A 25,161-nucleotide genomic window follows, 5' to 3' on the forward strand; every position below is an offset into this window, starting at 1 on the left:
GGAAAGGCGCGTGAATGTTTGCCCAAGATTGATTTAATGAAGGACTTGCTGCAGGCCGCCGAGCGGACGGAGGCCGACCTCGCCGTTGGTTCATCTTCCCTTCTTGCTCTTGGCCACTTTCTCCTTCCTCTTCTTCACGTGCTTTGGAACTTTGGACTTCCTCTTTTCTCTCTGGGCTTCTTTCACCAGCTTCTTCTTCTCCTGAACCCCCAAAAAAAGACAAAAAAAACACTTGGTCAGTTGTAGTGTTCATTGTATCCGCCATTTTGAAATGTAGTCTCAGTTGTAGTCCAGTTTCAATCACGCTTGTTACTTTTTGTCATAGTCAACATCATCTCTTTTTTTTTTGTGGACTATAAATCTGGCATCTTTAAGTCCAAAAAACATCATTTTATTACCGTAGTCTAGTTTTAGCCTCCCGGTAGTTTTCGGCCCAAACGCATGACTTCCTTTTCACCCCGAACCCTCCCGTTGTCTCGTTGACCCCCCCCCCCCTTCTCCTTCTTTGGGGAGGCGAAGACAACAAAATCCTCTCGGAATTAAGGGACTATCGCTATCCAATGCGTCCGCTACGTCGTTACCCGGAGCCGCCGCAGCTGCGTGCCGGTTGTGACATAACGGACGCGACAATAGCGAGCGTTGACCAAAACACACAATCGTGTCCATTTCTGCCAAAGTATACAAGACTCGATATCGTTCCTCTGACATTCAATAAATACGAGCACACTTCCATGTACGTGTCTCCTGCGTTTTGTTATTTCATGCTGTCGCCATTGCTTCCCGCGGTGTCGCCGAGGGGGCGTGACGGTAGTAAGGTGGGCATCCGTCTTCGTGAAAAGGCACCCGCAGCCCTCGTCTCTAACCCTCCCCCGACATTTGACGGTGAATTGGGAAACTCCTTTGTCGGCGCATGCATAAGGGGGAGGGACGAGAGGAGGGCTCAGGGGCGCTATTGGGATTGGGTCCGAGTCATGACAACCCTTTGACCCTGGATATATTTTCTTTTGTCAGCAGATACATTTGGGATGTAAAACTATTTCCCATCAAATGATTTGTTCTCATCTTTTTGATGAAAACCAACTTGACACACAAGGAGTCTATCACAACAAGTGGCTATTATGGCGCCACGCTACGAGCTAGTAAGTTAGCCGGCGTCCGTTAGCGGTCGATTAACAATATTGTTGCAACGTTATAACCGTTGGATTCATGCGAGAAAACTTTTTTTTTTAACCTTTCACCGTGAAGTACTGACATTCTCTACTTGAGTAAAAGTACAATTACTTGTGTGAAAACCAACTTTGGTAAAAGTACTCAGTCAAATAATTACTCAAGTAAAAGTACAGGCTCTTTTTCCCGTCTGTTCCCGCCTACGACAATTTGAAAGAAATGAGCGGTTTGTGCTCCGTACAATCGGAGACGCATCGGCCGATTGCTAGCGGCGAGTTCAAATGATTCTCCGTCGCGGCGGCTCATATTTGCCACTTGTTCCGATGCAGCCAATTGCACGTCATGGCCATGTGATGGCGTGTCATAGAGCCAATCACAAGCCGGGATGGAGGAGGCCATTTTTTCTTCCAGGTCAAGTCATTTAAAAACAAAAGGAACCACCTTGTTTTGAAAAAGTAAAAAGTAAAAAGTAAAAAGTAGACTCATGACGTCCAAATGTGATGGGCTCGGCCCACGGGAGGCGGCATCGCTCGCTCAATTCCTTTCCATTGGACGCGGGGCGACAAGGCGGAAATCGCCTCCCCCCCCCCCCCGGGGCGACACGCAACATTCGTGCATGTGAAATTTGCCGCTGGTACACGTAGACGTGCGCGCGTAGGCCCGCCACGCCGCACTACAACGTCGAAACATGTTCAACTTCTGCCGCCGCCGCCGACAACCAATCAGCAACGGTTTCATTGAAGAGCCAATCAACACGGACCACGCTACGCAGCAAAATGGAGGAGATCATTTGAGTCCATCATTTTGTCAAAACAAAAAACAAACATTTTGTACGATACTTGACGCAATCATTCCTGTGACGGTGCATGAGAGCTTGTTGGTTTGCCCGGCAAGTTGTCGTTACCATTTTTGTAACAGTTAATAATAATAATAATATTATATAGGAAACGGATGTCTCTTCTTAGTGGAATAATGTACTCCGATGAAAGTTCCAAGGAAAACCTTTGGATTCCCTCAAACCGAATGGACAACCGAGAGCGCCGTCTGTTGCCGCGGCCGCTTATCACATGCCGCGTGTCGAGAGCTGGGCGGCGGCGACGACGCACGTGTTGCGCCATCGCCTCCCGTGTGCCGAGCACATGACTCAGGAAAGTACTGAAAAAAGTATTTGTACTTTGTTACTTACTATTTTGTGAATTTATTTTGTTTGTTCTTTACTCGTTTACTTCACCTCGCGTCTGTCGCACGCGTTTGTGCATGTTGCACTCGCGAGCTGCAGGTTTGAAAGGGGGCGTGTCACATGACAGTGTCGCAGATGTGACAGATTAGCAGAGACAAGATTTGACAAAATCCTATCATTTTCCTCTCGTTTCTGGTCATGAACTATTACTAAGGATTTGAACAACATTTTCCTCTGGACTTCATTCGTCCAAAATGCAGACTGATCATGTCCCACTTTTTGTTTATTCACGAGGGTTTTAGTCCTGTTTTCGTCTGGTGAAAAATGTGTGTTGACAAACCGATTTTTGTTTAGTCAGTTGTGACTTTCCTGATGCTATCGCGGCTAACAAAAGCACCTTTTTGTCGTCGTCGGCGTCGTCGTCGGCAGGCGGCTGCCGAGCGGCCTCGCCGCCGCCGCCGCCTTCTTCTTCTGATTCTTCTTCGGACTCTTCTTCCTCCTCCGATGACGATGACGACGATGACGACGAAGCAGCGTCGTCCTCCAGCAGAGCCGGAACCTGAAGACGGAAATTGTGCTCATTTGGAGCAGCTGCAATCCAGTCAACATCACCAAAGGTTTGCTTTTGTTTGGCTTTTTGTGGCCATTTTGAAAAAGACTTCAACAAACGCTTGCGTTTCGATTTTGTGAGTGTGGCTTAAAAAGCAAGCGCGTGTTTGCGGCTGAATCTGAAGGTCACGCTACCATCTGAACGCCGGAAAGATCCTTCTTCAGGCCCGTCAGCGTCTGATAGAGAACCTGCGGAGGAGCAAGAAGACGGCGAGTTGATATTGCGATTTTGGCTGGCGGGCGCCGTCGCCTCCTGCCCGACTCACGTTGTCGTGGCGCCGGCCGTCGGCCGACTCCGCCGTCCTGACCAGGTCGACGTCTCGCTCGTAGTGGCTGACCTCGGTGAGCGTTCGCGGGATGTACGCCTTCTTGAACACCTGGCGGCGAGGTCAAAGGTCAGACGCACGCCGACGAAAAGCGCACGAGCGTCCCTCACCTCCTCGTCCACTCGGTCCCGATCCGAGCGCTCCGCCAACGTTCGCTGGGCCGCCACCGCCATCATCTGCATCGCAAAGGCGGTCAGGCGAGCGGCCAGGAAAGGTCAGAGGTCACTGGTCGTGTGCCGGTCACGCACCTTCTCCAAGTACTGGTCCATGTTGTCAGAGGTGATTGACAGGTCAGTGATGAATTCAAAGAGTTCTCGGACCGTCATCACCGCCACGCCGCGTTTCCCAAAGAAATCTGAAATGTCAAAACAAAATTGGATTTTTTTTCTGTCCTTTTCCTCAACTTGCAATCGCGTCGCACGCTCGCTGCTGCCACCTTTTGGGCATTTCAGGACATTTTCTTGACTCCGCTCCGTCTTTCAAAAAACTGAATTCACGCACGTTTCTTTGATGTTATGAAAATGAGTTTTTTTTTCTTCTTTTGAAACTTTTCGTAGTCTGCGAACTTGCTTGTGGTGGATTGTGGGTAATGGAGCGACTTTCCTTTCAGAAGCGCTTGGGATCGTTGATGCGTGCACGCGAGTGGACGGTGCGAGTCACGGCAGGCACATGCGACACCGCTGTCTTCATTTGACACTAAATGCGTGTGGGCGTGGTCAAGCATTGCCGCCATTCACAAAAAGGCACTTCCGGCCAAACCGATCGCAGAAGACGACAGTCGAGCCGAGTTTCATCACGCAATGAAAATTGTCACCAAAATCGATATGCCGAACAGTTTGAAAATAGGAGAAGGAAACTATAATAATGTTCATGTGGACAACTTTATTATGCATACGAACGTGCAACGAGGCTTCTGTCATAAACAATCGGCGGTCATATTTTCAGACTGCGATGCGCACGTACGTTTTGGTGACGAGCCGTCACGGTTCGTTTGCACTCGCAAACGCGGGTTGGATGTCTGCTTCCGCGAGAAACCTTTGGGGTTTTTTTTCCTTCTCAAGGGAACAATATGAAAGTTGCGACGGGTACGAATGCCACCCGAAAACATTTTTCGGGCAGGAAACGGGTCCAAAACCAACGGGCGGGGCCGTGTCACATCACAGGCATGACGTCTGCGCACACACAAAAACAGCCGACGTGCCATGGCATCATTTTGGCACGCCTTCAAATTTTTGTTGATGGAGTTCACGTTCGCGTTCGCGTTCGCGTTCGCGTTCGCGTTCGCGTTCGCGTTCGCGTTCGCGTTCGCGTTCGCGTTCGTCCTGCCAGACGAAACATCTTGTTGGCTTTTGGAGGAATTTCGCCGACGCGACTGAACATTCAGCATTTGTCAAATATAAACTGCAACGTGTTCAACGCAGCTCCATTTTTCAAATGTGACAATTATAGCAAACGTTCAGTCATTAGACAAGCCCCGCCCCTCACTCACCGTTAACGTTGGTGCAGTCTTTGCGCAGGAAGTGGAGCGCGTGCGGGTGGTCGTGTTCCACCGACTGCGACACGTCGATGATGTAAGCGTCGCCGTGGTGATACCTGGAAAAAAAAAGTTGCTCAGCGATCGAGTTGCTCCGCGATCGAGTTGCTCCGCGTGGGGATGTAACGATATCCAAACATCACCATACGAAATTTAGCACGATATGAAGGTCACGATACAATAATTATCACGATATTGCGGGGGGGGGGGGGGGGGGTTTGGCGATACAAAAAAAATAAAAACAGGTCGCTAATTTTTTCCCAAAAATGAGCTCATACAAAAAAAATTAACAAAAATTGTGCTTTTGTACACAATACATGTAAACAACCTACAATCCTAATAACACTTAACATTGCGGCACACTTTGACAAGCATGACGTTCCCCTTCAGCTGACCATTAGTGTGGATTTTTAATCGTAGAAGGGCCAAAACATGCCTTGTGAAAATTAAACTGCACTAAAAAAGTAGCCACCAGAATGTGCTCGAACTGCACACGTGAAAATCAACCTGACTTTTTCAACAGCTGCTCTTAATATCGCGACATGACGATGACGACATATTGTGGCAGTTTTAATATCGCGATATCACAATATTGCGGTTATCGTTACATCCCGAGTTGCCCGCCCGCCGCGGCGTCCTTACAGCATGTTGAACTCGCTGAGGTCGGCGTGAACCAGTCTGGCCCGGTGGAACATTTTCCTCATGTTGTGGACCACCTGCAGGTAGAGCTGGCGGGCCTTGGACTCGGACAGGACGGCGTTCTTCAGCAGCGGGGCGGGCCTGCAAAAGCAGGTGAGCCGTGAGAACGCCGGCCGGCCGCTCGCTCGGCGGGCCGCCGACGTCGTCTCACGTGTCGTCTTTGCCGATGAAGCTCATGAGCAGCACGTGACTCCGCAGCAGCAGCGGCGCCGGACTCGGGATCTCGGCCGCCTGCAACCTGACAGCGTTTGTTAGCTCGGGGTCGGCTCGCTCGATTGCTCGCTCGCTTCCGGAAAAGCCGGCGGCACCTGATCAGGTTCCTCATCTCCTTCTCGGCCCAAGTGCGCACCATCTTCCTGGGGTTGCCTTTGCAGTAACCGCGACGGAACCTGCGCGGCCGCAGCGGAAAAGCGCCAGTCAAGCAACGCGCGACCTTGGCCGACCGGTCGGCGGACGCGGGCGCCACACCTGAACTCGCCGCTGACGTATTTGTCCCGGTCCTTGAAGTGCAGGATGGACGTCTTGTAGATTTTAATGGCTCGGCTGTCTCCGCCGGCCGTGCCGGCGTGGTAGACGTTGGCCTGCCGAGAGCGGCGCATTGAGGGGAGGCGGCGCTTGCCACCTCGGGGTCAAAGTGCAGACGGGCTCACCTCTTTGCCGGTGCTGATGCAGCCGTTGATTTCCGAGATGATGCCGCGAGTCAGCATCTTGAAGAGGATCATCCGGGTTCGAGGATCTAAAACCTGAAAGCGCACTCGCCGCCGTCACAGCGCCATCCAAACGCCATCAAAACATCACCACGTTCATCGTTACCTGCTCCACGGTGGCCCGGTCAGATTTGTCCTTCACGCGGCACCTGCGGGGGGCGACAGCGCTCGTCATTCCGACACGGGTGCCGGCCACACAAAATGCTAACGTTTCCTCGAAGCGCGTGCGTCTGCGGCCGGTGGACGCCGGCCGGCAAAAAAAGTCTTTCAAACACGATCCAACAGGATTGGATCTGCTCCCAAATCTGGAAAATTCTAAAAAATGTCACGATTTGGAAATCCAATCCTGCCATGAATTCAGATTTTAAATTTGGATCAATCCGGCATTTGCTTTTCCGGGAATTGCATTATGGACGTTATGTCTTCTTCATGCTCCATTTTTCTTTGTTCCTTGGCAACAACAATTTGCTGCCGTGCACTTGCCACCATGATCACTTTTTGCTCCTCCTCCTCCTCATCATCATCATCATCATCATCATCATCATCATCATCATCATCATCCTCATCACGTCTTGTTTCAAATGAAGCCAACGTTGACTCCGTATTTGCAAGTTTTTTTTCTTCCAACTTTTGCATTTTGCCATCCTGACGTTTGAAACTCTCGATCTGGACAGGACATTTTCTGTCTCTTGTCTGCCATCCGGTGGAAATCGACACAAATCAGGATTCGTCACTTTCAAAGAGCGACATAAGAAATCTGGATCGAACGTTTTGATTTCACGCGCCGTTCAAACGAGCCCTTTCGGAGCAGCTGTTGCGTTTTCAAGATGGCAAAATTGTGCCGGGCGGGTTCGGCCGCACGTTCGAGCGGACAGAACAGGTGACGGTTGGAAATGCGCGGACGTACGTGTTGGCGTCCTTCCGCTTCTGCATCGCGGTCACTTTGTTGACCACCGAGTCGGACAAGTTGAGCTGATCTGCAAAACAAGCAAACGCGTGTGCCAAGGGTGCGCCTTACGCGTGCGTGCGTGCGTGCGTGCGTGCGTGCGTGCGTGCGTGCGTGCGTGCGTGCGTGCGCTACCCAGGTTGATCTTGTGCTCAAACCTCCTCAGCGACCTGTCCGTTGGAAGCAGCGCACGATTGGACGCCGTCTGTTTGTTAGCCTGGAAAACAAGCGAGCGCGGGATGACGGACAGCTGTCAATCATCAGCGCCGTCAATCGTCTCACCTGGCCGACGCCATTCCTGTTGTATCGTTTGGTCAGATCGCCGCCTCCTGCAGACCACGCCCACTCGTCGTCGTCATCATCGTCGCTATAGTCATCATCATCATCATCACCTTCGGCGTCGTCGCCGTTGCGGCGAAGGCCAACTTGATTGGCGCAATCGCGCGGGACGGCAAACGCTCGGGATTGGCTGCGGCCGATCACATGAGCAAAAAAACCAACTGCTCAGCGGCACTCAGGAAAGGCAACTTTGCTTTTGATTGACGCAGCGTTCGCGCTACCGACAAGTAGAAAACATTTGCTTTGTTGCTGACAAACTTGCAGTGGAGACAACAAAGACTTTAGCACGCGTCCCAAATCTGCCAAAGCGCTGACTCATCGTGCGGCCATTTTGTGACACGCTTATCCTCAGGACTGGTCGCCAGCCAACCACAAATCAATGATGTTCCCCACAGACTACTTTGGCTCCTATTTTGTGGTGAACGTGGCCCCGTCAAGCAAGCATTGGGCCAAAGGTCCATTTTGTGGATTTGCACCATCGCCACTGAGGCTTCAGGTTTTCTGGGGGGGTTGCATTCATTTTTTGAACAAATGAAGCTTTAAGAAAGCTCCAAATGAATAACACCTTTGCATGTCATCAAGACATTTCAAGAAAGTCACGTGAATCCAGCATGAATTAAGGTGATTAAGCGCTCAAATGATTTTGAAAACTTCCAATTCCAAATGTCAACTTTTTTTTTCTCGCTTATGACACAAACGTGTAACGTTTTGCCGCGGCACCAGCGGCTGAATGATGAGACCAACACCCGATTGGCCGAGTAACATCACGTGACATTTGTTCACTTGGCATTGTGGGCTGCTGACTTTGCTTGCAAATTGAATCCACTTTAAAATGTGATTTTGGAAAAAGCTGCGAGAAACAAATCATTTGAATAAATAAATGAGCTTTGAAGTGGATATTTTGTCGCGACTGGCAACTCGCAGTGCGTCGTGTGAGAGCTACAAGTAGAAATTCTGTGCCAGTGTACGTGTACTCGCTTGTGGGTTAACGGTTGAGGCGTCAGCCCAAAAGCAAAAGCGCAGGGTAACTCGCTTGAGTCACGGTTTCTGCCCCCCCCACACTTATAAAACCGATAGCGACCTAACTTTGTGAAACGACAAAGGGGGGAGGAACCACGCCCAGTCCCGCCCGGCGATTGACCAATTCCAGCCATTCAAGTTACAATAGCGCGAAGAGGAGAGTTGCCGGTCACGGCAAAACACCCACAGCCAATAAACTTTAAAAGTTGAAGATTCACGAACGAGATGATTTGCAAAAACTAAAGCAGATAGATACGTCTGCTCCGCCCACTTCCAAGCTTACGTCACAAGTCAAAATGGCGGTCAATTGGGTGAAATGACCTCTCCGCTCATCGAAAGGCTTTGGATCCTTGTAATTTCATTTGTGAGGATTATTTTGCTTTCAAAATGTGATGAGATATTGTTTGATTACTAGAACGATCAGACTGCGAGGTTCGTATGATGGTCACGTGCAAAAGCAACACAATAAGACGCCATTTGTTTTCAGGAAGCATTTGCATTGCGTTGCATTTGGGGGTATCACAATGCCCGGATGTTCGGAATGATCAATTAATGGACTGTGTGCTTTTCCCCATGTAATAGGAAAAGGTGCCTTGGTGCAAATATTAGGTTGGGAAACTGCCCTTGAAAAAAAACAACTGCTAAACATGCCCACAACTAAGCTCATCTTTTGTAGGCAGACTTTTTGGTGATTATTTGACCAAATACTGTACCTTCGTACACACGGGACGTACGTAACGACAGGAAGGGCGTAAGAATAATAAAATCTACTTTGACGCCATTATTAGGGTGACGTCAAACGTGTTTATCAAGGCGAATGGTGGTCATATACTGTACAACAAACACACACGCACGCGCCCTTTACCTGTTCTCTTCCTCCACGTCATCAAACTGTCCTGGAACAGAGTCGACCGCCAACGCCATGACGTCATATAACGTCCAACTAATGCTTGTGTGTGTGTGTCGATGATCAGGAAAGTCAATCGAGTGTGAATATTTTTCTTGTGTTCAGTCACGAACACGGCAGCCGCGTGTTCGGTTGACTTCCGGGTCTGGACACGTGACCAAGGCTCGCGAGAAATACTTTTTTTTATTCGAACGAAGCAGTAAGACACAAACAGCAACAATCAAGCTCGCGAGAAAAACGTGTGCGTCGTCATTTAGCTCGACAGCTTCCTGTTGAGCAGGAACTTTAAATTAAATGTCTAAATTAAATGTCTTGTTTGTTTAATAATAATAATAATAATTATTAGTTGTAGTAGTAGTAACCTTTATTTAACCAGGAAAAAAACTATTTTCTAAGGGAGTTGTTGTCGTGAATCAAAGGATATACCGCGAGATGCCAGTAGAGGGTGCTAGTGTTCCGTGTATAGAACAGTTACCCCCGACCGAGTCTCGCGTTTTTGTCGACCTGTTTGCAGTGTTATAGTGACCTGCATTAAAAGCCAACACAAATGGACATGAAGCGCGTGCATCCATTCATTACCACATCTCAAGACATTACAGCCTGTAATATACAGGAGTTTTTATTAGTTTTTGAACATGCTGAAGTTGCTGAACTGTACGTTTATTAAAAAAGAGCACAGAACATTGTGTTACACTCATGCAGTAAATCAGTTCATTAATATTGTGTGGGAAATGTCATGTTATGAAAAATAGTAGTCCTGTAGGAAATATGATCGCAAATAATGAGGAATTGCTTGCATGGAAACTATCATGGGGACTGTGCTTATGGATACTGAAATGATGGTGATTAATTGTGCTTATGAGTGCAGATAGTTGTTACGATAGATGAATGGTTAACAAATGTGATTGTTGGTGCGCGCCATGAGCGCACAACAAGCACTTCACCTTGCAATGCAAATGACATGTGAGTTTTCAAAGTAACGCATTGTGTTGACAAACCGGGGGAAACGTTCTTCTTCTTTTAGTAGCCCCCATGATTTAAAAACAAAAACAAAAAAACGTCTTAGGGGCAAATTTGCGACGCTCAAAACAGCCACTGACGCGCCACTTTAGCGAAGAAGCATTGCGCTTAATATGCTGCGCGAAACTGCAAAAGTCGAACCACTTCCTGGACCCATGAAGGGTCTAACGTAATCGGTGACGTCATTTCCCCGGAATGAATCACGCCTCGACACGCGCTTGAGAAATTTCTTCCTGGTTGCTCGACACGCGCTTCGAACCCCCGGCACATGACGTCCCATCACTCCCCAAAAGTGGTCGAAGCGAAGATGAGCAGCAGAACTCTGCTTCACTGTGAAACTTCTTTCCTGTCGCATCCAAACAACAGACTAAGCGCGCACCTCGAGCAGCTGCCGTTCATCTACAAGGTCAGTCGCTAACGCGGCAGTAGCATTAGCATTAGCATTAGCCGCCAGCTCCTTCGTCACGTGGCGTTGCAGTTGACATGGAAACCAAGCAGCGTAACTCATTGCGCTGTATGAAAAAGCGGGTTCGCCGCCCGTCCCAACCGTCGAGACGTTCAAAAACAATAACACGACACCACTCAATACCCCAACGTGATGTTTTATGCTTTGGAACCAAATTGATTTGAGAAGGTTAGCCTAGCATGCTAATGTGTCACGTGACTTCTCCGTTGTTTCGCGCAGGCGACTGTGCTGCTGCCAGATTGCGAGCGCGCGCCCCCGCAGCTCGATGCGGCATCAACAACTTTCCAAAGTTTCTACCTGGTCCGGAAGCTTCCGCTCTATGAACTCCTCGACAAGCACCTGAGCCGTGGTAGGCGCTCGTCACGTGAAGACAACGTCATAATAGCGTGACGTCACTGACGTGTGTGATTCAGGAAGCGTGTGCGGCCTGTCCTACAAGACTCGCATCAATGAAGACAATTGTGCTTTCCTCAAGTCAAATGGTAACACACACGCACACGCACACACACACACACACCTGGGGAAGCGCGCCCCCTGCTGCGTGCACATATAAAAGTGATTGGCGCGTGTGTGCAGGACGTCTGTGTCTGTCCCTGGACAAAGACTCGTACGAGCTGTTGGGCGTTGAGGGCAAAGCGTGCAAACCGAAGAACAGCCGATACGGTGCGAAGCGCTTCATCTTCTCCATAGCAACGGCACCGCTGCATGATGATGTCACGCATAAGGAAGCGTTAATAACGTTCTCGCTTGACTTTGGAGGCTCCCATCGTCCAAGTTTGCAGTTGCGACTCATCACATACGTGATTTTTTTTCCTTTTGTGACAAAATGAGTTGCGAGTAAGTGAAGTGGAACAAACAATGGAGCTAACGTCCTTCGCACTTTTATTTCTCGGCAGTCTTCACCCAAGAAAAGTGACCGCGTTCATTGGATTTCAATGAGGACGATTGATTCGAGAAGGTTAGCCTAGCATGCTAATGTGTCACGTGACTTCTCCGTAGTGGTCAGTGTGGATTTGAGTGACAGAAGCATGGCCCCCGGCAGGCCAGGCTACGAGCGTCTCCTCTGCGGTCTGACGAGACGCCTTCCGCTAAAGATGGACTTCCTGTTGGCGCCTCGTTCAGGTGACTTCCCCTCATGCACTTTTTTTTCCCCAACGTAAACATTTCCATGTACAGCCCAAGGGGCGGACATGGTAGCGTTGTTTCAAACTTTTCAACAAGTTTGCGAGCTACCCGCCTGGCAGGTTGTCGTCACCCGCTTCAAGAATTTGATGGGTTCGAATAGTGAAGGCACGAATGTAACGCGCAGGTGAATTTGCACCCAGGGGAAAGCGAGGCACTGCAGCCGCTGCTCTCAAGATACGATTGGACGCGGCACACGCCGAAGGTCAACGGCCGCCTTCTGACCCATTCCAGCCGTCCCGCCCCGCCCGCCCCGGACCCGCGCTCCTACGACCCCTTTGAGCTTCTGGAGTGGCTCGGGGCCGTCCAAGCCGACATCAGCTGGTGAGGAGGCGAGACCGGACGACTTTTGTCCGGTGGCCTCATCTTCGTGACCTTTTTGTCCTTTTGTCCTTGCCAGCGACAACGCCGCCGACAGCTTCCTGTCGGCCATGTCGTGCCCTCACCCGTCCGCCGAGTCTTCTCGCGGCTCCTTTCTGCTTGACGTGCGCGGCCTGCTGCTTCCCGAAAACATCAGCGCGCTCATCCAGCAGCTCAGGTAACCTTTGACCCCGCTTGGAGACCTCGACTGCCAATCAGCCGCTGTGTGTGTGTGTGTGTGTGTGTGTGTGTGTGTGTGTGTGTGTGTGTGTGTGTGTGTGTGTGTGTGTGTGTGTGTGTGTGTGTGTGTGTGTGTTGCAGTGGCTTCCTGGAGCAGCCCCGCTCGGCCCCCTGGGCGGCCATGACGGTTTACGGCTTTGCGGACAGTCTGCACGTGCACGAGCGACACTTTTACACACTGATGCTCTTTCCTGACCACGCCTACTGCCTGCACCTGGCCACGCCCTCCTCTTGACCACACCCACCTCATGAAAATATTGTCTTATTTGAAACATTCAATTTCATCAGATTGAACCATTTGAACTCGTGTCATCTTTTGTTCTCTTGACTGATTTTATTTTGCTACATAAATAAATCCAGTGGAGTTTGTTGGGAAGTGGAGTTAGTTGTCATTTATTTGTAAAGAGCCAAAAGTAAAAACAAAAAAAGGTGATTTTTACAGTACAACATGAAGAAGGAGGTGAAGTTGCAAGTTGAATTCTGGCCAAGAATCCATCTTGTGCCGAGCCTTCCTATTTGCGTCCATCCGTACACTTTCTGTATGGACCAATCACAAAGCAGTATTGTGTTTGAGGGCGGGACACGTGGCTGTGCCGAAGCCGTGGGAAACAAACAAACCTAAGATGGCCGCTGCAATGAATTGTGTTGTGGCAGAATTCCGTTTCCGCCTTTGAAATTGGAGCAGATGGAGATTGCGGAGATTGAAGTCCCTCGTCGGGCGAGTGACAATTTTCAATCTGGCTCTTGGCAGGTTGGTCCAAATCGGGTCCTTTCCCGATTCACGTGATCGGCGAGCTCCCGTCATTTGAATCAGGGGTGTTGGAGGAGGATCGTGTCCCTCCAGGCGGGGATTTGGCGAGTCAAAGTGCAGAAGGTGCACGCCACCTTTGATGTCGAGACCATCAAAGAAAGCGATGGATGGCCGGCAAACTTGTTTGACTTTGTGGCGTCTCCACAATCTTTTGCCTCGTCGTCTTTTTTATTATTATTTTTTTCCCAACTGCAGATGCTTTTGTTGTTTGAACTCACGTTTGCTAGCTTGCGGGCTTCCGGCAACGCGTGTCATCGTCCTCACGCAAAACTTTCTGGAGTCCTGGCGACTCCAAAAAGTTGGTTGGGGGTCGCGCATGGGCCAAGGTCAAAGGTTGTAATGACGCATGATGACCAGCAGGGGGCTGAATGAAACCTATGCACTTCTTCCCCCTTTACTTGGCAATGTAGAAAAGGTACAAATATGTCGTCCGCAGTCAAGCGACATCCAAAGGAGCTAGCTGTGCTAGCCTAGCATTGCATCAACGTCCAAACATGGACTTCCTGTCAGGTGAGCTCATCACATAACCTAACATCTGCACTCAGACAGAGTCCAGTCCACACGAAGACGCACAAGCTGGTCCGGGTCCCGGTCCTAGTAGGGATCTTTGCTTCTCTGCAGGTGCTGCAAGATGGCGTCGGTTCCCTGCGACGAGCTCCAAATTCTCTTCAAGGCTTCGCACTCGCACTCATTGGTTTGCTCCAGGGAACTTCGGCTGGAGTTCCTCAGCAGGGCTTTGGATTCCCGCAGGACCTGAGACACACACATACTTCAAATGATGTGGGGGAGGGGCTTGCAAAGAGGCTCGTCGTCCTCCAAAGTCAAATCCGCTTTGATGGAACGATAAGCAACATCACGTACGCCCGCCATCAGGCTCCGCCCACTGCAATCAAGACATCACAATAATAATAATGATAATGACTGAATCAAGGATGTGGGAACAGCTAAAAAGTGGGAGGGACCCGGTGGCGGTCGCACCAGCAACAAAGACAAACAAAAGAAAAAACGTCCGATTTGAACTTTTTGTGTTCTTTGGCAAGCGCCGGCGCTTTTACAGAACGGAGAAGCGAAGCAAAACTGACGGGAATGTTTGTTTGCTTTTCGAACCTCTGAAGAGTGCTTCCGTTCTCGGAAGAAGCTCAAAGAAAAACAAATCCGGGTGACGAGATCTCCGTCGGATTTGCTCACGTTTGGGACGTGCCGGCGAGACGCTTCGGCGTTTACGTGACCCGCCATTCGCTCCGGCGTCCGAACCGTTTCGCCCTCATCGTCCGCCGGCTGAAAATCACGACATTTCTTTCGTCACTAGCCAATGTCTACTCAATCCATTTTTCAATAGAATGAATGTGATCAAAATGTTCTTTTTCCCCGTTTTGGCTTTTCAAGTTATTTTGTGTATCAGACGATCGGCAACCTTCATTTGGCGGTCGGCTCGTTATTTTGCAACGTAAAAGCAGCAGTTTGCAAAAAGTCCCGTTTGGATTCGTCAAATCTGCCTTCATCAAAAAGCACAAAAGCACATGCGGCTTCCGTCCGCAAACGATGGCTCGGGATCGCTCAAATGTTGTCATTCTTTGGATTTGTTGAAATTCCAATTCTCGCCATCTGAAAAGCGCAACGGATGAAAATGATGAGTGAGCAGAACGACGTTGTGAGGGGAACCTGAATGCACCGCATGACAACCCACTTGATGACGACTCCACTCAAACTAAACGCTATGCTAATGCTAAAGTCAATGTAAAATGGCATTGACCTGCTAACGGGAAAATTAGCATCGTCTACCGGGAGAACGTTTTGACATTTGTTCAAAATGCTGTCAAACAATTACATTTTTTAATCACATCTTGGATTTATGGTTAAGCGCTTCATTAAAAAGGTTTTTATCAAAAAAATTGCCCGCCAAATTTGAAGAGCACCTGTTTGTTATTTCTCTCAACATTTAACGTTATGAGGACGTCTTCAACATTTATTTTTTATCCACTGCACGCTCATCCTCTTTTTCTAATAAATTAATGACTTAATTTAAAATGAAAAACAAATATTTTGACCAGAACAAATATTCTGAATGTCATCATGACATTTAGTAAATGCTTCACTTGAATACTTGGAGTTAACCTGCCATTAATTAATGAGTTCATGTTTTAACCTTGACAGCAATAAAACAAAGGTAAGATAAGAAAAAAGAAAGTTGAAACAACTTGTTGCCAATGTGAGGAAAAATTGTCTCCATGCAAGCGCGGCACCACACTGCCCCATAGAGGCCAACACGTGCGCTACACAGGATTGGAGTTATTGCTTTATTTTCGTTGCTATCGTTGGAGTCGATTTGCACGTTATTTTTGCTGCGATTTTTCGAACTCTCGTTTGTTCTTGCAAGTTTTGAAGATCCCCGAAAGGTCCCAGCAAGACTTGTGAACATTCCGAATCAATTGAAAAGAACGCAAATGACTTTGAGGTGACTTTCGACTTGACGGCGAGTTTGAGAACGGAATGTTGAGCGCGCACGGGTCAACTCGCGTCGACGACACTTCTTTGAAGTGGATCAATAACGCTCGGATGTGATGTGATGATCGATTGACTCACGAGAGAGTCGACGGCGAGCAGTTCTTTGACGCGCAGCGCCACTTCCTGCGTGAAGGTTCCGGGCCAGAGGACCTGCGAGACCAAGCCTTTGGCGCAGGCCTCCTGCGCCGTCAACTTCCTGCCGCTCAGGAGGAGCTCGTTGGCCTGCAAGCAAAAGCGGCGATCAGGCCGTTGGTTTGCAGACGGACGGACGGACGGACGGCCGGACGGCGCACCCACCGCGGGCGGCCCCATGATGCGGGGGAAGGTGAAGGTGGAGCAAGCGTCGGGCGTCTGGCCGTAGGCGGCGTACGGCGTCTGGAACCAGGCCTTCTCGTTGGCCCACACCACGTCGCACAGCGGCAAGATGGCGGCGCCAAGGCCCAGCGCCGGCCCGTTGACGGCCGCCACGATGGGCTTGCGGAACTGGATGAACGTGTTCACAAAGGTCCTGAGGCACGTCACAAAAGTCAGCACACCCCTCCTCAGCGCTATGGAGACCAACCGCTGACTTACCTGATGGTTTCGGCCATCTTGACGCTCTCCTTCTTCCTGTCGTCCGTCAGGCGTGCCAGCAAGTGGAGCAAGTCCAGGCCGCCGCAGAAGACGCTGCCGACGGCGCCCAGCAGCACCAGCTTGCTATCGTCGGACGCCGCCGTCGCCATGGCGCTCTGGATCTCCTTCATCACCTGCGGCCAGCACACGGCAAAGGTGAAAGGAGGAGGCACGGCGCGCTCGGCGGCGGCGGCGCGAGACGGCGGCGGCACCTCGGGGTTGAGCGCGTTGTTTTCCGAGCTCTTGGTGGACAGCAGGATGTGCGTCAAGCCGTCTTGCCTCTTGACCACGATGTCGCGGTAGCGGTAGGCGCTCTCCGTCTGGCGCACGCTGAAGCGCAAACGTTTGTCGAAAGCGGCGCGCTCCTCCGGACGCCGCTTGGCCGCAGCGCCCGTCGCCACGGTGAGCGCAGACGTCCCGCCGCCGTCCTCCCTCGTGCCCGCCGCGCCTAAGCGGACGCAAAGTCGGTCGGTCGGTCGGTCGGCAACCCGGACGCGGCCGCCACCCAGCTCGCTCTGCACCCGACCCCTTTGGCCCCGCCTACAGGCGGCGGGTGAGCCCATAGGAAGAGAAGAGCGCCAACTCCTCCCCTCACAATTTTCAACCCCTCGTCAACACACATTTTTCACCAGACTAGATTCGAACCCTCATGAATAAACAATCAGTGAGACTAAATCAGTCTGCATTTTGGCCGACTAATGAAGACGAGACGAAAACGTACTTCATAACAACTGGACTCAAATCTATGGACATTTTATTTCATCAACAGAAACGAAAATTCAACGATTTTGTCAAATCTTGTCTCCGCTCATCTGTCATGTGACACAGTGACACGCCCCCTTCAAATCTGCACGAGAGAGCAGGGAATGGCTGGTTCCCGCTCGCTGGCTGGCGGAAGCCGTTCGGCATGGGGACGAGCCCCGCCCCCCGCTCCCGCCACCGTCGGGGGCCCTTGGCGAGAGAGCGCGGGGACCGGCTCCGCTCCAAGCGGGGACCGGCTCCGCTTTCTCTCGCAAAAGGTACCTACTTTCAAACTAAAGGCGAGGGCCTCCGAATATGGTCCAAAATTTGGTGTGCAATTTCCCAAAGTGGGCGTGGCAACCAAACTTTGACGGGCCACAACTGGGAAACGGTTTGAGCGAGGAGGCTCAAACTTGACGAGAAGAGCCGAAAGGAACACAAATTGCAGCCGCGTCTGAAGTGAGCACCTGATCGTCCTCTTACCTGCTCCTCCATTGAGGGCTCGCACGGCAGCGAGCGTCTGGGCCGCGGCGTTGTGGCCCCGCGACCTGATCCCCATGCGGGCGCGCAGCTCCCCCGGGCCCAGCTGCACGCCGGCCGGTTGCTCCAGGGCAACCTCGGGGGGCACATCGTGGGCGTCGCGGGCGCCGGCGTCCGTGTTGTGGGTCGCCTCGCTGGGCGCCGCCTCGCTGGGCGACTCCTCGGCGTCCAGGGGGCTGTTCATGGGGCTTCGGGGCACCAGGATCTTGATCCCGCTTTTCGACAAGTCCAGGCTGCGGCGGGCGGGGCCCACCAGGGGCGCCGGCATCAGGGGCGCCGGCATCAGGGCCGCTGACATCGGGGACGCCGGCATGTCGCCTGCCGACGACTTGCCCTCCAGTCCGTTGGGCGGATGAGCCGGGGCGGGCCCCGGGTCCAAGACGGCTTCCGGGCTGGCGGGCGGAAGTCGCCCGACGGCGCACAGGTAGCTGCGGGTGGAGCGCATCATGGTGGCGTCTCTGTGCCGCCGGTTGAAGTCGTGCACGAAGGCCATGCAGGTGGTCAGGTGACTCTCGGGCTCCCACGTGTCGCCTTCGCAGCCGTAGCCTCGCCAGCGGACCAGGTACTCGGTCCGCCCCTTCCGGTTCTTGCGCTTGTTCACGATCCGCTCCACCTGCGGGCAGCACGCAGCCCAATGAGTTCATCAACTTCCTCCCACGTCCACATTCACGTCAAACTTTCACTTAGCTCGCCTATAAACGCGTCGCGCCACGCACGCCGCGCCACGCGCGCGCCCCAATGCGCATTTGACGACATTGAGTTGACATGACGTCACTCCGCGGCCCCTCTGCAACTTTTCTCCAAGTTAGCCCGCGTTAGCATGTTAGCGTCACCTCGTAAAAGTCTTCCGTTGCCATGGAGACGGCGCACGAGAGCCCACAAGTTCCTGGGGCGACGTCAGCCGCTCGCCGGCATGAAGAGCGTCCGGCGGTTCCGTTCGGTTGGACCTCTTAAACGTCACTTTGGCTAAAACACTCGGCTAGCAGCCTGTTAGCCGCTAGCTAGATGCTTGACTTGCGCCTCCAGGAAGCGTCCGCGGCCGCACCGACCTTTCACAATAAGGGCCTTCCCGTGCTCTTTTATTTTGATAGAATTGAACGTGACCTGGAAAGTTGTTGATTACGAACAAGCGAAAAGACACAAAGCTAAAATACATAGCATCTTCTAAATGGATGCGTTTTCAAAAATGATTAAATAATTATTTAAAGAAAACAGGTAGGTAATACCATGAAAATGAACACCTGTACGGGGGGTTAGTACGGCCTGACCCCAATTAACCCAATTAACCCAATTAACCCAGGCAGTCGTGATGAGGAGGAGGATCATGAAGAGAACCCGAAACAATTCCTCTTTTTTTTCATCCATTCCTCATCCATCCATCTTCTTGGGCTTATCCGGGTCACGCGGAGGCTGGACTTTCCTGTCCCCAGCCACTTCATCCAACTGGGTGGGATGTGCCTGCCTGGGGGGCTCAGCCGCCCTTGCCCAAATTGGAGCCCTAAGGAAGATTTCAGTTTGAGGGGCCCTTTACTTCCAGCTCTGTATGTCGTTTTTGCTTTTTGAGAGCCCCATTCGGCAGCTCGTCTTCTTGGGCTGCCAAATTCATTGCAATCCATTTTTAGACACACACAAAACAATCAATAAATAAAACCTCAACGTCAACACAATTAGATACGATTCAATAGATAACTAATACAATATCAATATCAATATTAATCAATCAATGGATTGTTTTGAGCTTTGAGCAATAATGATCCCAAATAAGTCCTCAAGTATCATGACGACGTGTTCCCTCAGAGGTCAGAGGTGACATGTTGCAAAATGCGGAGGGCCCCATGAATGACGGGCTTCGCGATCCGATGCCCTCGCCAGCTCATCTGCCCCCCCCCCCCCTAAAATCAAGTTTTTTTCAAATCCAAGAAAAACGGACGGACAAACAAACAGACTTCCAATCGTTCTTCAACACGAATCAATGTCTCATCAAGTACATCCACTTTTTTGTCGCATTTTTTATTGTCTCGCGCTTACAAGAACAACGGACACAAATTGGAGCGCTCACGTGACAAGACAATTGACAACACTCGACGTCTGTTCAACTCGCAAAGTTGCTCACGTTGGAATCTGCGGCGTCATTTTCGCTTCAAAAAGACATCGGGAAGCCGAGCCCGTTTGTTCGTCTTGTCACGTGCCGATCGGCGTCAATCGGACTTCTTGTCGGGTGTTTGTCTCCGGGAGAAGACGGTCACGCGTCAGTCGTCGTGGTCGTGGCCATTGGACCGGGACTTCCGGGACTTCCGGCCCAGCGCGCCCAGCGCGCCCAAGAGACCCAACGGGAAGGCCAGCAGGAAGCAGGCCAGCAGCGGCGCCTCACTCAGCAGCAGCTGGACGGACACAAAGCAGACGGTCAGGCGCGTGCGCGCGGCCGGCGCCAGGGCGCTCGGCCGCGCGCACGCACACGCGCGCGCGTACCAAGAGCGTGACTTTGGCGTCGTAGAGCAACCGTCGGACTCGCTGAGTCAGCCCGTTTCCTCCGCGGGCCTGAAAGAAGACAAAAGTGGCGTGAGAAGCTCGTCCGCTTTTCTGCCGGCGCTTTTTGGCGGACTTGCCTGGATGCTGCCGTCCAGAACCTGATCCACAAAGTCCAGCAGGTGGCGCTCCGTCTCCAGCGGGGCCGGCGGCAGGAAGTAGCTGTCGCTGGACAGATTCAACATGACGACGGCCGGAAGCAGCAGCTCGCTGAACGCGCCGCAAAACACCGGTCACATGCGGCGCAAACGTGCACGCGCGCGCGCGCACGTACTCACCCCATGATGAGCCCGTTGATGTATTGGTCGCCCTCCATGAAGCCAAAGTGAACGTTTCTGTGGGAAGGGAAACAGGATCAGCAGGTGCGCTAGATTTTCACAATAAAAGCCTGACCACTTGCTGACCTGCTGTAGACATCTTTGTAGTCTTGCGAAACTTTCCACACCAGACTTTTGTAGCTGAACGTGCGACAAGAAACGAAGGTCAGGCAGGAAGTGCCTCACGCAGGTCGGAGGTCATACCTGAGATTTTCTTGGCCGGCGCCGTCGTCGTCCAACAGCGCCAACAGAATCAACTTCCCTGCGCAAACACAAAAGCGGGTCGCAAAAGCGTGTGCGAGTTATTATGGCTTTGAAATCGTCATTTTCGTTCGTTTGGAGTTTTGTTTTTTTAAATAGAGTTACTTGTTATTAGTTTTCAGGGTGGTTCTGTTAGTTCTTATTCGTTTGAGTTATTTAATAAATGTTTAGTTTTAGTTCAGTTTCAGTATTAGTTAGAATAACACAAATCAAGTGTATTACTTGCGCGCAATATTAAAAAAACCACCATGAGAGCGACGTCATCGGAAGGTGCTTTCCTATTGGCTGCTGCTGGATGACGTCACTTGTGTGTGACACTTTCAAATGCGGTTAATATAAAAAATAAATCGACTTCAAATCGCATTCAAAATCATCCCCAAAGGCTCATGCATCAAATTCATGACCAAAGACTAAAACCAAGGACATTTTCGCTATCATTTGTTTTGTAAACACAAAATGTAGTTTCAGTTAGTTTTCGTTCTTTTAAATGCATTTTTTTTTGAATTTTATTTCATTAACAAAATTGTTTTTTGTTGTAGTCATTTTTGTTTCGTTAGTTTTAGTTAACTAAAAGAACCTTGGTGCGAGCGCGCTCACCCGAGTCTCCCATGGCGTACAGCGAGTAGTTGTCCACTTGGGCAAATCTGGCAAATCGCTCCGTTTGGATCCAGGCCTTCAGCGAGCCATCCTTAGCCTCTGAAATGTGTTGAGCAGGTCAAAGGTCAGCGTTCAAGACCCAAGGGTCCGAGGTCGGGTTCATTCCCACCGTCGTAGCTGAGACAAGCGCCATCTTTGAAGACCGCCACGGCCGGAAGAGCGGGAAGCGACACGGCCTGAAAAACACCACGTCAGCACGTGCGTGCGCGCGCGCGCACGTGCTCATCTTGACATTCGGACCTTGGGAAGGACGTCTCTGCTGGCCGAGAAGAACAACGTCGATACGATCATCTCCTGAGCCACTGACGCGTACTCACCCTGCAAACACAACTCACAGGTCACAGGTCACAGGTCACAGGTCGGCGTGCATGCGTGTGCGTTACTTTGAGTGGTGATGATGCTCCGATATACACAAACATGACATCATGGCGACTTAAAGCGTGCTGGAAGAGTTGCACGCTGGTCAAAGGGCGAATCAGCGGACTGAAAACAACACAATAATTGTTAGTGTGTGTGTGCGTGTGCGTGCGCGCGCGCGTGTCACCCTCACCCGCTAACTCTGTGAGCAAATTCAATGATGGCGTCGGTGGTTCGGGGGCCCAAGTGAAGATACTTCAGGTCCTTCTTCCACCTGAAATGTGACCATGATGACATCACGACGATGACGTCATCATGACATCACAACGCCACGTGCCGCAAACTCACATGAAGATGGCGGGATACGTGCGAACTTTGAACTCTTTGGCCAAGCCTGCGGGCGGAAGGCGCGCAGCGTTACCGTGGAGACACGATGGCGACGGCGGGGGGCGGGTTCGGGGGGCTCACCCGTGTTGGCGGTGGCGTCGCATTTGCCCACGTTGACCGGCGATCCGGCGCTCTTGAGCTCGGAGCCGATCCGGTGCCAGGTCGGGTCCAGCTGCTTGCAGATCTGGCACCAGGGGGAGTAAAACTGCACACAGGAGGTCGCGGGGACGGAGACGCGTGACATTTGCGGCAGTCGCGATGGAATGGCTAACTCGCGGGTTTTGAGATATGAGTGGAATTTGTTTCGTGGCCCCGCTTGTATGTCAAGACGCCCGACAAGCTGGAGGAATGATTTTTTTTTTCTCTTCCGTTTTTTTTGTTTTGACTCTATCACAATCTCCACGATCATGACTTAACTGTCAAACTTGAAGCCCCCCCCCCTTTTTTTTTTTTTACAAAATGGAGGGCAGTGAATTTGGCCGAGCGTCTTTTATTTTCCCACATGTGGACTCGCGTCATCTACTGTCGTTTTCATGCCATCATCACACGACCCCTCCCTTTTTCTTTTTTTTTATCTCCAAGTTCTGGACTTTTGAGCAGACGACATCGTAGTCCACGATGTCCAATCTTTTTTGTCGTGATGAAGACGTTGGAAATCGTTCACTCGATCGCTTGTCCCACTTCGCTACACTGTCAGGATGTGATCGTTCGCTTAATCTGTATTAATTCCACACGCGGCACTGTCTAGCTCCGCCCATCAGGTACCCGCCCCTCCCCTCCCCTCCCCCTCCCCCTCCCCCTCCCCCACCTGACCGGCAAACTTGTCACAGCAACGACGACAAATGATAATCGCGGTCGACGTACTTTAATCAGCCAAACGTCTTCCAGTTGTCTCGTCTCCAGCAAACTGTCGGAGAGGAAAAGAAAGAGTTGCCGGCGGACGATTGACAGGTGACGAGGGTTCAACGGCGCGGAAACAAAAGGTGGACTCACGAGTCGTCCAGCTCGTCCACGAAGGCCCAAAGCGGCGCCACCCGCGCGCACAGCAGCAGCGCTAGCACAAAAAGACGCCACGTCAGACAACAGACACAGCTTTTGTTTTTTTTAAAGCCCCCCCCCCCCCCCCCGACTGTCATGACAAGTTTGCTCTATATTATTTATTTGCTTGTTACTAACATCACTATGAGATGAATTTAAATAGATGAAAAATACGTCCAAATCAAGTTTCCACAAAATGTATTCAAGTGGAAGTGATTTTTGAAAAATAAATCTCATAGTTACAAGTAACGAGCAAATACTTAATATCGAGCAAGGGACCGATGCCTGCCCCTCGTCACCTTTGACCTCTGCAAACTGAAACAAAAAGACGAGGACGGCTTGATTTTGCGTGACGGCCCATCGGGGCAGACGCCATTGTTGTTACGCCGGGCGGTTCCGAGCCGCGCCAACGCCGTCCCAACGTTACGTGACAACTGACGCTGCTCGGACCTCGATCGCGTCCTAAATGCTGCTTTTTGCTCCACTTTTCATCTTTCCTGGGACAAAACTCCTCACGCGTTCCTCCTTGGACAATAACGTTGCTTGACATTTGAACGAGAAAATGGCGCCAACGAGGATAACAGCAAACGAGTGGCGCGCCTTTTGCGGCCGCTTTTACCTGCGAGCATGAAGATGGCGCTGCCGACCTCCTCAGACATGTTGAGCAGATTAACGGCAAAAGCGTCTGCGCGCTTGTAATCTCATCAGATTAGCCGCTTCTGTTCAAAGGCCTCAAACTTTATTAACAAGCGGACGTGGCACACAACTAAGCTTCCTGCTTGACAGTTTCTTATTATTTTAATCATAGAATCGTATATATATATATATATATATATATATATATATTTATTTTACATTGAACTATTCATTCTGATTAAAGATTTGTTTTGGCCCGTCTTGGATCCACGTTTTCCCTCCAAAATCCGCCGAGGCAAGCAAGCGACTCAATGGCATATGCAAATTGGCAGTGCAAATCCCTGCTCCTGATTGGTGGGCTGGTTTCACACTCGTTCCCGGTTGGCTGCTGTCCTCAAGCCTCAGTTTGGAATGCAACAGCGATCCGTGGGACCAAACCTTTCAAAATAATGTGTCAAATCATTTGCAAAATAATGTCATGGGGCCCACATGAGCGCCATTAATTCACCGCGTGACCGATCATATTCCATCCATATTTCATACACGTTAGTCAGATCTTGTTGCACTGCAGGTCATTCCAAGTTCTCATCCCGACTGTCAGTAGGCCAATTTCTAATATACGGTGGCAAACCTCATTCCAAAATATGAAAGAAAGAATTTGAGCTATATTTGTTTTAAGCTTGTAATTAAGTAACGAGACTAACAAAATAAGTTGTTTTAAAGTCAAGCAAACGACAATAAACAAAATGAACTTTTTTTTTTAAATCATCAACCGACGTGGCCGGCGGTGCTCTAAAGTTAAATCCTAATTTCTACCAGCCTTTTTATTATTATTATTTTCATAGTTCTGCTGTTTCAATCTATACCTCCCTCCAACTTTCTCTCTTCTTGCATTCTGGGCCACCCGGGTTCTGTCCATATGAGCTTCCGCCGAATGGCGCTAAGCGAGTGCAAAAGGGGAGACGCTTATTGTCCTGAAAATCAATCAATCAATCAATCAAGGGTAGGTGCAAACTCCTCAAGGACAACATGAGTAGCTGGGGTCTGTTCTAAAAATAGCTCACCAATGAT

The 25,161-nt window shown here is 50.7% G+C and overlaps 4 protein-coding genes across 5 annotated transcripts; 1 reads left to right on the forward strand and 3 right to left on the reverse strand.

Moving 5' to 3' along the window:
* Positions 1–15: 15 nt before the first annotated feature.
* Positions 16–9,605, reverse strand: riok1 (RIO kinase 1 (yeast)). The gene is made up of 17 exons (XM_086096530.1): positions 9,393–9,605; positions 7,451–7,637; positions 7,304–7,385; positions 7,130–7,199; positions 6,329–6,371; positions 6,166–6,258; positions 5,984–6,096; positions 5,824–5,904; positions 5,667–5,753; positions 5,459–5,596; positions 4,772–4,875; positions 3,531–3,637; positions 3,393–3,458; positions 3,223–3,333; positions 3,092–3,145; positions 2,745–2,906; positions 16–201 (listed from the first exon to the last, which is right to left on the reverse strand). The coding sequence occupies exons 1-17, from the start codon at positions 9,449–9,451 to the stop codon at positions 91–93; spliced, it is 1,668 nt and encodes a 555-aa protein (XP_085952656.1). The 5' UTR covers positions 9,452–9,605; the 3' UTR covers positions 16–90.
* Positions 9,606–10,644: 1,039 nt separating this feature from the next.
* On the forward strand, positions 10,645–13,078 carry rpp40 (ribonuclease P/MRP 40 subunit). The gene is made up of 8 exons (XM_086074979.1): positions 10,645–10,860; positions 11,140–11,269; positions 11,334–11,402; positions 11,497–11,583; positions 11,920–12,042; positions 12,246–12,426; positions 12,503–12,640; positions 12,784–13,078. The coding sequence occupies exons 1-8, from the start codon at positions 10,723–10,725 to the stop codon at positions 12,935–12,937; spliced, it is 1,020 nt and encodes a 339-aa protein (XP_085931105.1). The 5' UTR covers positions 10,645–10,722; the 3' UTR covers positions 12,938–13,078.
* Position 13,079: 1 nt separating this feature from the next.
* On the reverse strand, positions 13,080–18,936 carry cdyl (chromodomain protein, Y-like). Of its 2 annotated transcripts, none has more exons than XM_086074976.1 (7): positions 18,745–18,936; positions 17,855–18,524; positions 16,843–17,078; positions 16,592–16,764; positions 16,316–16,526; positions 16,097–16,240; positions 13,080–14,266 (listed from the first exon to the last, which is right to left on the reverse strand). In XM_086074976.1, the coding sequence occupies exons 1-7, from the start codon at positions 18,766–18,768 to the stop codon at positions 14,108–14,110; spliced, it is 1,617 nt and encodes a 538-aa protein (XP_085931102.1). In that variant the 5' UTR covers positions 18,769–18,936; the 3' UTR covers positions 13,080–14,107. The 2 variants fall into 2 exon arrangements, with proteins under 2 accessions (XP_085931102.1, XP_085931103.1); XM_086074977.1 differs by having other exon boundaries at positions 16,312–16,526.
* A 964-nt stretch (positions 18,937–19,900) lies between these two features.
* On the reverse strand, positions 19,901–24,169 carry LOC147180197 (protein disulfide-isomerase tmx3a-like). The gene is made up of 16 exons (XM_086074978.1): positions 24,074–24,169; positions 23,410–23,470; positions 23,281–23,323; positions 22,498–22,621; positions 22,378–22,423; positions 22,223–22,303; positions 22,056–22,155; positions 21,913–21,990; positions 21,782–21,848; positions 21,613–21,711; positions 20,959–21,016; positions 20,842–20,895; positions 20,716–20,772; positions 20,518–20,647; positions 20,381–20,449; positions 19,901–20,292 (listed from the first exon to the last, which is right to left on the reverse strand). The coding sequence occupies exons 1-16, from the start codon at positions 24,111–24,113 to the stop codon at positions 20,161–20,163; spliced, it is 1,239 nt and encodes a 412-aa protein (XP_085931104.1). The 5' UTR covers positions 24,114–24,169; the 3' UTR covers positions 19,901–20,160.
* Between the last annotated feature and the right edge of the window lie 992 nt (positions 24,170–25,161).

The sequence above is a fragment of the Leptonotus elevatus genome, chromosome 1 (assembly GCF_054856555.1).
Source record: "Leptonotus elevatus isolate MCC_2025b chromosome 1, RoL_Lele_1.0, whole genome shotgun sequence".
NCBI classification, from domain to species: domain Eukaryota; kingdom Metazoa; phylum Chordata; class Actinopteri; order Syngnathiformes; family Syngnathidae; genus Leptonotus; species Leptonotus elevatus.